Genomic DNA, 15,562 nt, shown 5'->3' with positions numbered 1-15,562 from the left:
TTCTAGTTCATAGATGGATAGTGGTTTAAAGTTGATTCTGGAATCACTAATCGAAATAATCAAATTGGTCTAGGTGAAAAAAAAAAAAAAAAAAATTAATAATTATGCTCTTAGTGAGAGTCATCTAAAGTCCATATAAATAATTTTGCAACAATTTCAAAGCTACACTATACCAACGAAAGATTAGGACAAAATTGGAATATATCAATGAATAAATGTTAAGGACTAATAAGAGGCAGAGTTTGAGAAAGCTATTCACCTTAATACCGAGACGGTATGCTTCATTAGCTTCATCAAATGGTATAGATACCTCGATTTTACGAAAATATCCAGTGGGTTTAAAACAATATGGGTTTGAGATTATAAACACACAGTTAATAGAAGAGTTTTCTATAGTGGCGGTGTTATTGAAAAATGAGGTGAATGGCTCACAACATTTGCATTTAGATGCTCATAATGATAATAACAATGTATTTTCAATAGCATTTAAAACAAATCCTCCAGATAATACAGGAGTTCCACATATTTTAGAGCATACTACATTATGTGGTTCTAAAAAATTTCCTGTAAGAGATCCATTTTTTAAAATGAATAACAGAAGTCTTAGTAATTTTATGAACGCAATGACTGGGCATGATTATACATTTTTCCCATTTGCTACAACAAACGCTAAAGATTTTGAAAATTTAATGGACGTTTATTTATCTTCAGTTTTTGAACCATTATTGAATTATAATGATTTTTTACAAGAAGGTTGGAGAATTGAAAATTCGAATCTTACTGATATAAATTCTAATTTAGAGTTTAAAGGAATTGTTTGTAATGAAATGAAAGGTCAATATTCAAATTCTATGTATTATTTTTATATTAAATTTTTGGAATCAATATACCCTTCATTAAACAATTCTGGTGGAGATCCTTTGAAAATGACTGATTTATCTTATGAGGATTTGTTACAATTTCACGCAACGAACTATCATCCATCAAATGCTAAAACTTTCACTTATGGAAATTTACCTTTATCAGAAAATTTAAAAAGATTAAGTGAGTATTACAAACAATTTGGTAAAAGATCACCTAACAACGTCGTCAAAAAACCCATCTTCGTGCATGATTCAAACAAAACCTTTTTCGAAGTTAAAATCCCAGGTCCGTTAGATAGTATGATAGATAAAGACATTTCAGAACAGTTCAATTCCTCAATAACTTGGAATTTGGGTGATCCATTGGACCCAAAGATGCATTATACTTTATTTAAATGGAAAATCTTGGGATCTTTATTATTTGATGGACATAATTCACCATTTTATCAAAATCTTATAGAAACGGGGTATTCTGAAGATTTTTCAGCTAATTCTGGAATAGATTCCACTACAGCTATGTTTTCATTCACCGTTGGATTGAATTATTTGACTGAAGCAAAAGTAGCTGAATTGGAGACTAAGATTTTGGATATAATAAAGAACGACGTGATTCCAAAATTAAAATCAGAGGACAAGTCTTACAACGATAGAGTCGTAGCATTGTTACATCAAATTGAAATTGGTTTTAAAAAACACAAACCAGAATTTGGATTTGGTTTATTAAGCTCATTAGTTCCATCTTGGATAAATGGGTCAAATCCTATCGATATATTAAAAGTTGAAACTATCTTGAGGCAGTTTAAAGAAGAATATAATGAAAAAGGACTAAAGATGTTCCATGAAATGTTGGATAATAGCGTATTGAATGACAAAACTCAAAAGTTCAAGTTTACGATGTATCCTGAAAAGGACTTCAATACTAACCTAAACAAATTGGAAACCAAAAATCTTGAAAAAAAAGTGAAAGAGCTTACTGAGGAAGACAAGAACATTATCTATGATAGAAATTTGAAATTAGCTGAATCGCAAAAGGAAGAGCAAGATGCAGATGTTTTACCTACATTATCAATTGAAGACATTTCAAAAAAGGGTGATTTTTATTCCATTGAATTTTCCCAGCTTGTGAACTCGAAGAATCAAAATCAGGACGCGATCAGTAAAAGAATAGTTGACACAAATGGACTAATATATGCTTATGCACTCAAAGACATATCTTACCTACCGACTAATTTGTACAAATATTTACCACTTTTCAATAACTGTTTGACCAATTTAGCTGGAACCTCAAAAACATCAATCACAGACTTAGAAACTAAAATTCAAATGTTAACTGGTGGAGTGTCCTTCAACAATAAAATTACTGTTGATCCATATAATATAGACAAAATGAAACTTCATTATCTGTTATCTGGGTTATCATTAAAACAAAATTCTCGGCATATATATAACCTATGGTATGAAATTTTAACAGAGACCAAGTTCGATATCAATGATGGACTTGTGCTTGATAAATTAAACACTTTAATTAAAAATATGGGACAGAATCAAATAAATAATATTGCTGATCGTGGTCATTCTTATGCCTGTGGCTTAAGTAATTCTAGGTTAACTCCCGCCAAGTATGTTGGTGAATTGACTGGTGGTTTGGATCAAGTTCAATTTATTATGGAAATGAACAAAAAATTAGATGAGCAAGGAAAAGAATATTTGAGTAATGAAATTTTACCAAATTTGAAAAAGATCCAAGAATATTTATTGATGAATGAAAATCAATTCAAATATAGAATTGTTGGTGATAAAGAGATAGTGGATCAAAATGTAAAGTTAATTAGTAAATTTGATCAATTGATCAATGAAAAAGCAGTTGGACAAGGAATAGTAGATAACTTGAATAATTTAGATTCATTACTTTCAAACTTTAATTATAACCAACCAACTGAAAAGACATTAGTTAATTTACCTTTTCAAGTTGGATATTCTTGTTTAGCTAAAAAAGGATCATCTTTTGCCTCAAAACAAGGAGCTCATTTACAAATATTATCACAATTGTATACTTTTAAAAATCTTCATCTGAAAATAAGAGAATCCAATGGTGCATATGGAGGTGGGTTAAATTATGATGGATTAGGTGGTACATTGAATTTTTATTCATATAGAGATCCAAATCCCATCAAATCAATTTCAACATTTGAATCTTCTTTCCCATATGGATTAACTGCAGATTGGTCAGAAAAAGATTTGACTGAAGCTAAATTAAGAATTTTTCAACTGATTGATGCTCCAATAAATATTGCTAATCAAGGATCTAGTAAATTTTTTGATGGGATTAGCGATGAAATGAGACAAGAAAGAAGAGAAAATTTTTTGAGTACTAATGTACAAGATTTGAGAAATGTAACTCAAGAATTTTTGGTTGAGAATAAAAACAATTCTATTACTGTTATTGGTAATAATGAATTATTAAATGTGGATAATGACTGGAACGTGAAGAACATGAAGTTATGAGGAGTATTTAATAGATTAAGTTTTAGGTGATTTAAAGACTGAATAGAACTACATACATAGAGATCTTATAAATATTTGAAATATAGTGATTAGGTAAAATATCGGGAATATAGAATAGCGATCACGAAATGTAGCCGGGACACGAATAAATTAGGATGCATTAAGTCATAACCTGAATAAATAAATATGCATTAAGATGGAGATGGTAAGTCAAGATTTCTATTCGCAATTTTTCCTCAAGAATTATTTTTCATATCACGCAATTCATCCATAACATCATCAGGATTTTTCAATCCACCTACCTTATTAATTACCTGAGAATCGTTTAACATCATGAAAGGATTGTATTTCAATTCATCACCAATAGTAGATTTACCTGTGGTATATTCATTTTGATCACAAAGTTTTTCTAGATTCTTTATAGCTTCATTATTTATAATAGTTTTTGAAAATTTCACATTTGATTTAGTATATTCATGACCAGGATAAACTTTTGTATCTTTTGGTAACTTTGCTAATATGCTATTTAATGAATGATTCATTTCTGCCCCAGTACCTTCAAAAAACCTACCACAACCACTTATGAATAAAGTATCACCTGTAAATACTGCCTTTTGACCAGTTTTACCATCTTGAACAAAATAACATATTGAATCTTGAGTATGACATGGAGTATGTAATGCGGTTATTGATAAATCATCACCCAAATCAATTACTTCTTCATGTTGAGGAGTATATGTCACCAATGGGGAATCTTTTCCAGCTATAATAGGTAGATCAGGATATTTCTTATGGAATTCTTTATTACCATCTGAATGATCATAATGATGATGAGTATTTACAATTGCTTTTAAATCAAATTTATTATTGAGGTTATGATCTTTGATGTAAGCTAATACTTCATTTGGTTGAGCTGGATCAATCAACCAAGCATTTCTGGAATGATCGTCAATTATAAGATAAGAATAATTATCTCCATGGCCCCATCTCATAGGTATTGCTTCGATTTGCATTTTTCTTTTAAGTAATGTGGTGGCAAGTTGTAGATTTAGTTTGAAATTGGTTTTAAAGGTTGGGTTGAATATCATTCAATCAACAAATGAAAAAAGAATGAGAATTGAAGTTTGAACTAAGTTGGTTGCTTTGAAAAATACGGTTTGTGATATATTCTTATCCAAACGGAAATATGATCTATTTTGTGTCTTGCGACAGAATAATTTTCCGACAATTATTTATCAAAACCCTTTAACATTAATCCATGAAGGAATAAATTGAAATGTTATCTCTCATTCTATTGCGAGAATGAGTAGAAAAGCCGTTTCCTAGAGAGCTAGTGAGCTAATTTTGATACTATGAACCATTCTCTCGGCATAGTTTTGGGGATAAGTACCTTTGATTGAATGTAAGTAGTATGTCTTTTACTGAGACTGTTCTAATTTTTTCCATCTTTAGGTATTCTGAGTTTAGAACACTATTTATTGAATAAAGTATTAAAAGTTTGTTGCCGTCACTTAGTGATTTTTTATTTCGGTTTTTAAAAATAATGATCACGGACACCTCGAAACTTGAATTTCATTTGCTTCTGATGAAGTGATTTTGTTATCAAAACGGAAATATCGTCACTAGCATCTGTGACTTTTTCCGAACGATCGTTCGATCGAGAGAAAATGATATATGCCTGCCTAATTTTCTTCAATTTGGCGCTAAACGTTAGTGAAAGTTTTGAAACTACCTTTAATGGTTTCAAATTAAATCTATTCTGTCTGTACCGCAAACATTATTCTCAAATAAGCAGTTTTCCTAGTGTCGTCAAGTTTTTAAGCATCTGTCAACAACTAAATCTGGAGTCATCAACAAAAGTATAATAAACTTCTTCTCAAAGTTCAAACTTCGCTTAAAAAAGTGGTTAGGGTTAATTGAGTATCTTATACTTTATATTAACTTTATGTATACACAATCACCAATGACCGACTGTATCCGTTGGACTCCAAAATTTTATGTGGTTTAAGAAGGTGACGATGTAAAAGTATTCTTAAAATGTTTACAAGAGGGTATTGTTTTTTCCGTACTGTATATATCAATTTTTCGCTTTCGTATTTTTAAAAAATTAAGGGTAAACTCGTAAATAGCTTTCAAGTTTGCGCTTTTAATAATAGGATACGCATTTGATACTTTGTTGTCAGTGTCGGTTCTTATTAATCAATATCAATACAAACATGTACAAATTAAAGCTGAACCCATTGCTATTACTTTTTTGACATTTAGACTAAACTACGAATCTGGCACAAATAAGAATAGAAGATTTTCTACTTTAAAAACAACAATAAACAAAACCCTGGATCTAGATTTCACAAAAAATAATTTTAAATGAAACGAGTGTTGGCGCAGAAAATTATTTTATGAATGAATCTGTCAAAGGGTAAAGTTTGTTGGTCAAATTGGCGAGATATAGGGGAAAGAACCAGTTTAGGTTTCGATTAATATAAATCATAAACATTAAAACAATAAAGAACACAAACGTTGAATCTTTTAGAAAAATACGGAAAGCGCAAATCCAGAAGTGGATGGAAATGATACGTAATCATTTTTTTGTGAAGTTATTTTATCTCATTGAATGGATGTGAATATACAAGGTCACTAAAGGCTGCTACATATATAAGGTTTAAAGAAGAAACGTGTCAATTATTCCTGATTGTTGTTAGTTGAATAAGCCCATAAATTTAAATTCTCACATTAAAAATTTAAACTAAATTCCAGTTTAAAAAAAAACTAAACTTTATTGATTATTACTATATTCAAAGCTTTAGACCATTGATGATTATTACAATAAGTAATATAACCATTATTTTAGTTATTGACAGGTCATGCTTTCATCTCGGTTTAAAAAGTAAGTTTAGATAAATTTGAACTAATTGATAAATGTGATGATGTGTTCATTTCCTATACAAGTTGGTCTTTACTAAATATTATATATAATGACATTATCATTCAATACTCATCATGCAATTAAAACTACACATTTCAAGAAAGAAATATCAACTTAGAACCTTAAAACTCCAATTAGCAACAAATACATAATACTTTAATTATTTGTGCAAAACAAATGTGTAACATGGTATCTTCAACAATAGTAATCTTATTGTTTCAATTATTTAAATCCACAATTGCCATTACTTATGACGATTTACTTGATCAGATCTCAAAAGGCAATTATACAGATGATAGAGTTGTGGAAGGTCACATATTAGTAGACTCAAATCCTGGTTATGGAGCAGATTTAAATATTTCAATGTATTCATTTAATAATTATGGAATTTTGGTAGAAGCTCATAAAATATATCAAGAAGCTATTGCTAATGAAAAATGGGGTGATGCGGTTATTTTATCACAATTTATTTTACATAATGCTGTTATTACTAATGAAACATTAAGAGGTGATATTGGTGATTTAATTATTTCAAAAGCTAATAATAATTTAACATTATTTGAAATTTGGTCAAATACTACAACTAATGATTCTTTGAAACAGTATTTTGATGTTTTACTGAATGAGTTATTGACTGATGAACAGATCAATAGAAATGACTTTTTAGGAAGATCCAACGAACAATTTGTATTTGTTAGATCATCTTCATCATCATCATTAATAAATAAAGAAGATTGTAAACAACTTGAGAAAACTATTAAGTCTGATGATACATTGAATGAGATTGATGAAGAAGAAAATAAAATTATGAATGGAGAGGGAAATATAATTAAATCATATTGTTTTAGTTCATGTTGTTTAAATTTCAAAATTGATCCAAGTGAAGAACATCAATTTCAAAAAAATTTTAATAAATTTATAGATATATTCAAATTCAGTTTTGAACAAGCACAAGATCAAACTACAATAAATGATGACAAAGAAATATCAACAGATTACGAAACTGAAGATTGTAAATCAGATCATTGTTGTGGAGAAGTTCAATTAAATTGTAAAATTTTCGGTTTGTATTTTAAAGGAAAATCAAATATTTGTTTGAGAAAAAAAGATGAAATTGACAATAAAATTCAAGGAGATAACATATATATTGAACATAATGAATTATAAGACATTTCTACGTTTTGATGTATATCGTGTTAGTGATGGATTAAGTTCTAATTCAATTGATTTTTTGGTTACGTCTTGATTTTAAATTAGGATAAACAGTGAGTAATGCTGTTTTATAAAGGCTTGTTTGTTGTTAAGAATTCAAAAGTATACAGTCGAGACCCGTAAAGGGATTTAGTGTTTACATTTTAATATAATTATAATTTTATGAATCAGAAAAACTCTCAATAATTGACGTACTTACTACACCATTAGTTTCACTTAAAAATGATATCTCGAACATACAAGGTTTGTAAGCTAAATATGTAATTCTTCTCACAAGAAAACGAAAGAAAAGAGGAAGTTAGAGACACTGAGAGAACAATAAAAGTTGCAATATTTTCTTCATAAATCTTTCATTCATTAATTCAATATATGCTATTTATTTTTATTTACCTTTTTTCATACCTATTCGCTCCATTTTTTGGCTACCATACCTTCAGGTGGTGAAGTTTCAAATTCTTTTTTTGCAGCTTCTTCCCAACTAGTAGTTAAAATAGTTCCATTACTTTGAACATAACTTTTCATCATTGCTCTTCTTTGATCATCATCCATATCTTTATAGAGAGTTTTAAAAAAATCTCCATCACCAGGATTTGCAATATCTTTATCATCAATTTTAAAATTATTCCAATTAATTTTCTTTTTTGAACTTGTTGGATAAGCTGGAGTTGAATCTTCTTTTGTTTCAGATGTTGGTTTAGTAGTTGAAAAAGAAGTTGATGATGTTTCTTCTGGTTTTTCTAAAGTTGACCATTTGATTGGATTTTCTTTTTTGAGATAAATTTCTAATTTGGTTTGAAATACTTTGAAAGATGATTCGTCAGTTTTAATTCCATCAAATAATGGGTCTAAGTTGTAATTATATTCTGAGTTATTTAATTTGTTTGGGAATGAAATAGATAATGAATCTTTTTGAAATTGGATATCTAATGAATCTTTTTGAATATTCTTGGCGTATATGGTTATAATGACTTCATTATTAGTTTGATACCAATCTTCTCTAATTTTTGTGTTTAAAGGAGCTATTTTGTTTATGACATCAATGTTGGTCGACTTGGTAGTTGATGCAGATGTTGATGCAATATTTTTGAAATTGGATTCAGGTTTTGATTCTTTATTTGAAACTGTGTTTGCTACTGATTTGCTGTTTACTTTACCTTCTTTATCCACTTCTTCATCATCACCTAACTCCTCAATTTTTGGTCTATTTTTGAGCTCTTCTTCATCATCTTCAATATTTGGTTCGTCTGATGTAATTAAGTCTAATTCGTCATCATCACCTTCCACGTTCCATTCAGGATGATTTTTCAAATCATATTCACATTTATTTAACCACATATCTAAAGTACTTTCTTTACAATCAAATTGTTTAGCTTTTTGGAATTGAATTAAACTAGTTTTTAAATTTTTTAATTGATAATAAACTAATCCTAATCTGAAATAACAAAATCCAATATCTGATCTTTTACCTCTTTCATTAGCAATTGTAAATGCATTAGATATATCCTTTTTAGCTTCATCATAGTTTTTCAATTTTTGATAAGCTGTTGCTCTTTTAAGAAATGCTTGAAACGCCTTTGGATTTTCTTTTATAGCTTGTGATAATAATTGAATAGCTCCTAAATAATCTTTTTCATCTATTGCATCTTGTCCTTTCTTAATCAAATTTTCCACTGCCATGTTGACAAATGATAATTGAAGTAATGAGTGATTTGGAGTAATTAAAAGTGAATGAGTTGGCAAAATTTAAGGAAATTAAAATGTTATAAGTATTAATTTATATTAAAATATTTTTTTTTCGTAATTTAGTCTTTACTGAAAAATTTAAGGAGAGAGTGTTTCAGATTTAAATCGTCAATTTTTACAATAGGAACAAGAATTAATGCATGAATTATTATAAAAGAAGTTAAATTAGTCTAGACTTACTACAAATATGAGATTAACTTTTTTATTGAAACAGTGTTTGATAACTATCTTTCAGTTTGGATTTACCATTCATTACATTCTAGCTCGAAATTGCTAGCAGTATCAGTAATACTTGAAGAAGTGTATAACCTTCAGGTTCAAATTTTATCGAACTCCCCTAATGAGCTCAAGAAATTATATTTTGGTCACTGTTACGAACACAGAAATAATTGTGCACATCACTTATTGATTTCTCAAACCCTACTAGTTACTATTTTTTTAGATTTCATTTTCAATCAATATCATCTGCCACGTTCAAAACTCAAAGTCTTCATAATTTGGGATCAAACGTCGGTTTAGATGCATATTTTAAATTTTTAATCTTCTCCACCTGCTGCTGCAATTAAATCTAAGAATTTTTCTTTCGAAACATCAGTCATCAAGTCTTCCTTTTTACTAACACCCATTTTTGTACCATTGACTTCCAAATTAGTCTTGATTTGAGTTGATAAAACCGCGTTGAATAATTTAACAACACCCTTTTGAGCAATTTTTTTCATATTTTTTTCTTTCGTTAATGCAATTCGTACGTTTTCATTCGAATCATCAATTGATACTGGTAGTAATTGTTTTACTCTATGTTTATCCTGAAATTGTTTCTTTTCCGCTAAGATAGCTTTTTTAGCTTTATTCTCTAATTTTTCACTCTCGAGTTTTTTCAATGTAACTTTATTTCTAGCTAATATTGGATCTTTTCTATCATATGCTTTAATTTTAGAATTAACAATTGAACTGAAAGCATTTGCAAATGATTCTGATCCGTCATCCTTATTCTTCTTCTGCTTCTTCTTTAATGGAAAAGTTTCATCTTCTTCTTCCTCTTCTTCTACTTCATCTGAATTATCATCTTCTTCACTAGACACCAACCCAACATCTACTTCGTCATCTTCATCCAAGTCTGATAATCCTTCCAATTCACTTTGTTCATCATCATCTTCTTCCAAGCTTGCATCATTTGAACTTGATTCTTCTGATGAAATTTCTTTCGCTATAGGTATTTCTTTTGTAACTTTTGATTTTCCTTTATTCTTCAAAATCGATTTCGGTTTGGCATTATTAGTGCTCAAACTCATCTTGGAAGTCTAATGGTTAGTAGTTGATTCGATATAATTATTGGTAAGATGATTAACTACTTCATACACTCATCTGAAAAATCATGGTTTTGTGTTTCATTCAAGATTTATTGTCTTAGATCCTGTGTCTAAAATCATTATGATAAGAAAAATAAATGTGCGACAGTGAATCAAATAGGTAAACAAAAACAACTTTACAAATATAATATTTACAGCAGATACAAACTTGAAACATATGAAACAACAGTAACACAAATGTACTAAGATTATACTAAAATATTTCACATTCACAATTTAATTTTGATTGCCGCATAATTGTTTCAGATTTATCAGAAATGGACAAAGAAAATGACTACAATCGACTACTACAGTCATCAAATTCGAAATCGAATCTACGGTCACCTAATTACAACATTCAAAAAGGTGTATTAATCCCACAGAAAAACCACAATCACTCAACGTCTCAACAAGTCTCATATACTCGTAAATCAGCTCAACAAAATAAGATGAGAAAACTATCATCATTGACGACTCAGTTCAGATCACCAGAATCATCAATTACTCCATCAGAAACATATTCATTAAGACAAATTTATAATGAGAAAGTAAATGACTTGGATCAAATTTCTACTAATCTCATCACCGCAAAAAATCAAGTAGAATCTCAAATACTAAATAATTTCAATATTGAGAGCAAGTTTCAATATATCAAACAAAACTTGGATCAACTAAATTTGAATTTCAAAGACTTAGAGAGTTTTGAAAAAGATTCATTGAATAATTTGAACAAAAAATTTGAGATTAGCAATCAAGAAATGATAATAAATCATCAGAAATGTTTAAATGCGAAAAAGGAAGAAATTACCAATGATATCGACAATATCTTGAAGGAAAAAGAAACAATTTATTTGAATCAAATCAAGGACAAAGAACAAGAAGTGGAAGTATTAAAAAATAAATTGCTTCAGTTAGAAAATGCTAAACAACAGGAAATTAAAGTGATAGTTAAAGAACATGAGGAGAATTTCAATAATCGAGAAGTCGAAATCAATCAAAATATATACAAGAGAAAAGAAGAATTTGCAATTTTGAGTGAATCAATTCAGGATATTGCTACAAAATTAAAGTCATTACAAGATGTCGAAAATCCTAAAAGAATAAAAGAACTATCAAGATTTAATTCAACTATGAATCAATTAGTATTAAAGAATTCAACCAAACAAAAAGACGTAAATAAATTGTTGAATGAAACAAGTCATAGACAGCAGCAGATATCCAAATTGGACCAAGAAACATACAACAGGAAAGAAGAGTTAGAAAGAATGAAGGTTGAAATTTCACAAATGAAAGTTAAATTAATTTATCAAGAATCCACCAGAAGGAAACTACATTCAAAATTACAAGATTTGAAAGGTAACATCAGAGTGTATTGTCGTATTAGATCAGTTTCAAATAAAGATGATCTTTTCGATTTTGAATTAAATGAAGACAATCTAAATTATGATGCAAAAGAAGAGTTGATAATAAACAAGTCAGTCAACAATGGAGGTATATCTAATTCTAAAAGTCAATTTAAATTTCAATTTGATAAAATTTTCTCAATGACTCAATCCAATGAAGTTATATTTGAAGAATATTCACAATTGATTCAAAGCTGTATAGATGGATTGAATGTTTGTGTATTTGCATATGGTCAGACTGGTTCTGGTAAAACTTTCACAATGTCTCACGAAAGAAATGGTATGATCCCATTATCATTATATAAAATATTTGATTACATTGAGGAGTTGAAAAAACAAGATCCAAATTGGACATATTCAATTAATGGTAAATTTTTAGAAATCTACAATGAAAATATAAAGGATTTATTGAATCTTAACTCAAATTTGAAATACGAAATCAAACATGATGATGTAGCCCAAAAAACAACAATAAGTAATATTACAACAACTGATATCACATCAATAGATCAAACAAATTCCATATTGAATAGAGTGAACTCAAAGAGAAGTACAGCATCAACAAAATCAAACGATAAATCATCAAGATCTCACTCAATTTTTATATTTGAAATAAATGGTCATAATACAAAAACAAACGCAACTACAAGTGGTACACTTAATCTAATAGACTTAGCAGGATCTGAAAGAATCAGTCAATCCCAGGTGGAAGGTGAAAGATTGAAAGAAACCCAATTTATAAATAAATCATTATCTTCTTTAGGTGACGTTATATCAAGTTTAAAATCTAAGAATTCAAATACAAGTAATCAACATATTCCATTCAGGAATTCAAAATTAACTTATTTATTAAAACACAGTCTTAGTGGTAATTCTAAAACTTTGATGTTTGTTAATATTTCTCCTTTATTAGTTAATTTAAATGAGACCTTGAATTCATTGAGATTTGCTACAAAAGTAAATAATACAAAATTAACTTGATGATACAATTTTAAATGTTATTCATGATTCAATAGATTTTGGTGGTATTATTTCCTTAGTAGATCCATCCACCAAAAAATGTTCATGGGGTTTGTATCCATCACTATCAATCAAAAATCTATTTTCAACAACATTAGACCATATTTCCGGATATTTCTCAGTTGCTAATTTGGGTATCTGAATTTGTTTATCTTTAATGTAACAATAATTATATATATTCATTAATAAATCTTCAGTCACTTCAAACTCATCTTTATGTTCTTCTAATAGTTCGAATACTTTATCAATTTGACCATAATAAGCATATGCTATCAAATATTGTTTATATATTTTAGCAGTAGGAAACAAATCAAATTGTGATAAATTATTGTAAAATTTCTCAACATAATTTAAATCATTATAAGTATACGCTTTTATTAAAATTACAGCACTTTCTTCATCAATTTGATGGTTAACATTAGCAGTTATGAATAAATCCCGAACTTTTGAAACATCTTGCAAATTGCAATAAGAGTTCATTAAGATGTTGTTCAATTGTAAATCTATTTGTGAAATGGATGTGTCCATCTTTAACCAATCGTGAATTTCCACAACTCCTTCCTCATATAAATTATTACCAAATTCATGAAGTAAATAAGCATATATTTCCTTTGATGGAGGAGGATAATTATGATCTCCATGTAATTGATGTAAGTCACACATTTTGGTAAAAATAAGTAAAGCTGAGTTCCATCTTTTGTTTTCACAAAAAAATTTTAAAGTCGGCAATATTTTATTCTCCGGAATGTTGAAGTACTTGTAAAGTTGTATGAATAGATACCAATTGTTTTTGATAGTCGAATCCGACACGTTGGTAATGCAATAATCATGAATGGTTATGAATAGCTGTAGATACTTCTCACCATAAGGTTGGTCAGTTGGTAATTTTGCAAGATGTTTGCTCAAATCTGGTAATTCCCTTTTCAAAGTTTCAATCGTATCACCAACTAAATTTTCATCAAGCATTTTTGGAATAAGGACATTTAATGAGTCAATGTTGATTTGTTGTTGATTCATATTGGCTTTTATCTTTTGAAATAGAGGAAATGCTTCTCTGATATTCAAATTTGAGCATATGCATTGAATTAAATCATTTAGCGTCTTTAAAATAGTTGGGTTATCAATTTGATCTGACCATGATATTTTCGTAGTTGAATTGTTAAATGTACGTATAGCTTCATCATAATTATTTTGGGAAATAAGCTGATCCAATTTGTATTTGTAAATCATGGGAGTAGGGTCTATGCTTTCATCTTTGTAAAATTCAATTATTTCGTCCACTAAATCTGGATTCGTTTTTGAAACAGTGTGAATGATTGTTTCAAAGTTACTTTGGGACAATTCTAAGGCCTGCAAATGATCAATTAACTCTTCCGATTTGACATTATTCGTACCAATGATTTTTGTTTGTAGTTTAAACAAGTCTGAGTATTTCTCGTTGGACAGAAACGAATTGAGAAATGAGTCCAATAATTTTGAGTTATTTGATTTAAGTGCAATAAGTAAATTTTCCAAAGTTGATTCTTCAATCTCATGATTTGTGAGAAATTCCATCATTTGATTGCATCTAGAATCCAAATTCCTTATTAGTATTGTCTGGCTGTTAAGGGACGCTTCACAATTATTGACCAGTAAAAATTCTTCATTGAGCTTGTATAAAGTGAAAATTGAATTCATAGATAACTGGTTCAAATCCGCTTTGTCTATAGCCTCATTTAATAGTATTTGAACTCTATCTATACTATACTCCAAATTTTCCCAACAATGACTATCTGGAACGTAACCTTCAAATAAAGATTCTAGATACCGATTTAAAGTTGTTATGAAATTATCATTAATTTTGAAATGCACTAAGTCTTCAAAATGTTGTAGTCGAAGTTTTTTGGATTCAAGTAAGAAGGTCAAGTACTTAGATACAAATTCATTACCCAGTTCTTTCGTCCCGATAAATCTCTCGTATATGTCCCTCATTTTAAATTTTGTGCCTCGTTGTTTCGATATGTAATCGAGGAGTAGAATTATAGTTTCATCTGGTAAGGAATTAGTGTTGGATAGTAGACTTTTGATGATTGATTCTAGGAAAATGGGTTTGACTTTGATCAATTGATCGTATAAATTATTAAAGACAAAAATTGATGTATTTAATGGTATGGATTGTTGGGAGTCAGATAATGCAAATTCAATTAAATTTAAAATATCAGGGTCGTTATTATCTAGGTTAATAGCGGACTCTATTTTTGAATTAATTAATTGATTTTTTAACTTTGACGGTAGTTTTGAATCTAATTTGTAATTTGCAATTTCCTCCTGGTGAGTTTGTAGTTGCTTGTTGCTATATTTAACAGGTTCTTCTATTATTAATTTTGGTATCGTAAGTAAATTTCTGCGCGTGAATGACTGTTTCGAGAAGTGTCTACTTCGTATTAACACTGGAACTGTATTTCTAATCTGAAAGATGCGCCGTATCATAATTTTATATGCTCATTGTATTCGTTATGTTAGATTGTAATGATAAATGGTTGTACATTAAAATGATACTTA

At 28.9% G+C, this 15,562-nt stretch overlaps 7 protein-coding genes across 7 annotated transcripts; 3 read left to right on the top strand and 4 right to left on the bottom strand. All coding sequences in view use genetic code 12, as the record gives it.

Annotated features, from left to right (window-relative positions):
- Positions 1–215: 215 nt before the first annotated feature.
- On the top strand, positions 216–3,368 carry CYM1 (Cym1p; the record flags this gene model as incomplete). The annotated part of the gene is made up of 1 exon (XM_051756047.1): positions 216–3,368. One exon carries the CDS (start codon positions 216–218, stop codon positions 3,366–3,368), a length of 3,153 nt encoding a protein of 1,050 aa, XP_051615779.1.
- A 236-nt stretch (positions 3,369–3,604) lies between these two features.
- Positions 3,605–4,381, bottom strand: GLO2 (hydroxyacylglutathione hydrolase; the record flags this gene model as incomplete). The annotated part of the gene is made up of 1 exon (XM_051756046.1): positions 3,605–4,381. The coding sequence occupies one exon, from the start codon at positions 4,379–4,381 to the stop codon at positions 3,605–3,607; it is 777 nt and encodes a 258-aa protein (XP_051615778.1).
- A 2,090-nt stretch (positions 4,382–6,471) lies between these two features.
- On the top strand, positions 6,472–7,461 carry KGF55_001466 (uncharacterized protein; the record flags this gene model as incomplete). Its single annotated transcript, XM_051756044.1, has 1 exon — positions 6,472–7,461. The coding sequence occupies one exon, from the start codon at positions 6,472–6,474 to the stop codon at positions 7,459–7,461; it is 990 nt and encodes a 329-aa protein (XP_051615777.1).
- A 447-nt stretch (positions 7,462–7,908) lies between these two features.
- SGT1 (co-chaperone) lies at positions 7,909–9,183 on the bottom strand (the record flags this gene model as incomplete). The annotated part of the gene is made up of 1 exon (XM_051756043.1): positions 7,909–9,183. One exon carries the CDS (start codon positions 9,181–9,183, stop codon positions 7,909–7,911), a length of 1,275 nt encoding a protein of 424 aa, XP_051615776.1.
- Positions 9,184–9,785: 602 nt separating this feature from the next.
- RRP15 (Rrp15p) lies at positions 9,786–10,541 on the bottom strand (the record flags this gene model as incomplete). Its single annotated transcript, XM_051756042.1, has 1 exon — positions 9,786–10,541. The coding sequence occupies one exon, from the start codon at positions 10,539–10,541 to the stop codon at positions 9,786–9,788; it is 756 nt and encodes a 251-aa protein (XP_051615775.1).
- A 335-nt stretch (positions 10,542–10,876) lies between these two features.
- On the top strand, positions 10,877–12,982 carry KAR3 (Kar3p; the record flags this gene model as incomplete). The annotated part of the gene is made up of 1 exon (XM_051756041.1): positions 10,877–12,982. One exon carries the CDS (start codon positions 10,877–10,879, stop codon positions 12,980–12,982), a length of 2,106 nt encoding a protein of 701 aa, XP_051615774.1.
- A 21-nt stretch (positions 12,983–13,003) lies between these two features.
- On the bottom strand, positions 13,004–15,490 carry KGF55_001462 (uncharacterized protein; the record flags this gene model as incomplete). The annotated part of the gene is made up of 1 exon (XM_051756040.1): positions 13,004–15,490. One exon carries the CDS (start codon positions 15,488–15,490, stop codon positions 13,004–13,006), a length of 2,487 nt encoding a protein of 828 aa, XP_051615773.1.
- Positions 15,491–15,562: the final 72 nt, after the last annotated feature.

Source organism: Candida pseudojiufengensis, assembly GCF_024610245.1.
Source record: "Candida pseudojiufengensis strain CBS 10847 chromosome Unknown scaffold9, whole genome shotgun sequence".
NCBI lineage: Eukaryota > Fungi > Ascomycota > Pichiomycetes > Serinales > Debaryomycetaceae > Lodderomyces > Lodderomyces pseudojiufengensis.
This window is presented reverse-complemented; position numbering and strand designations above follow the sequence as displayed.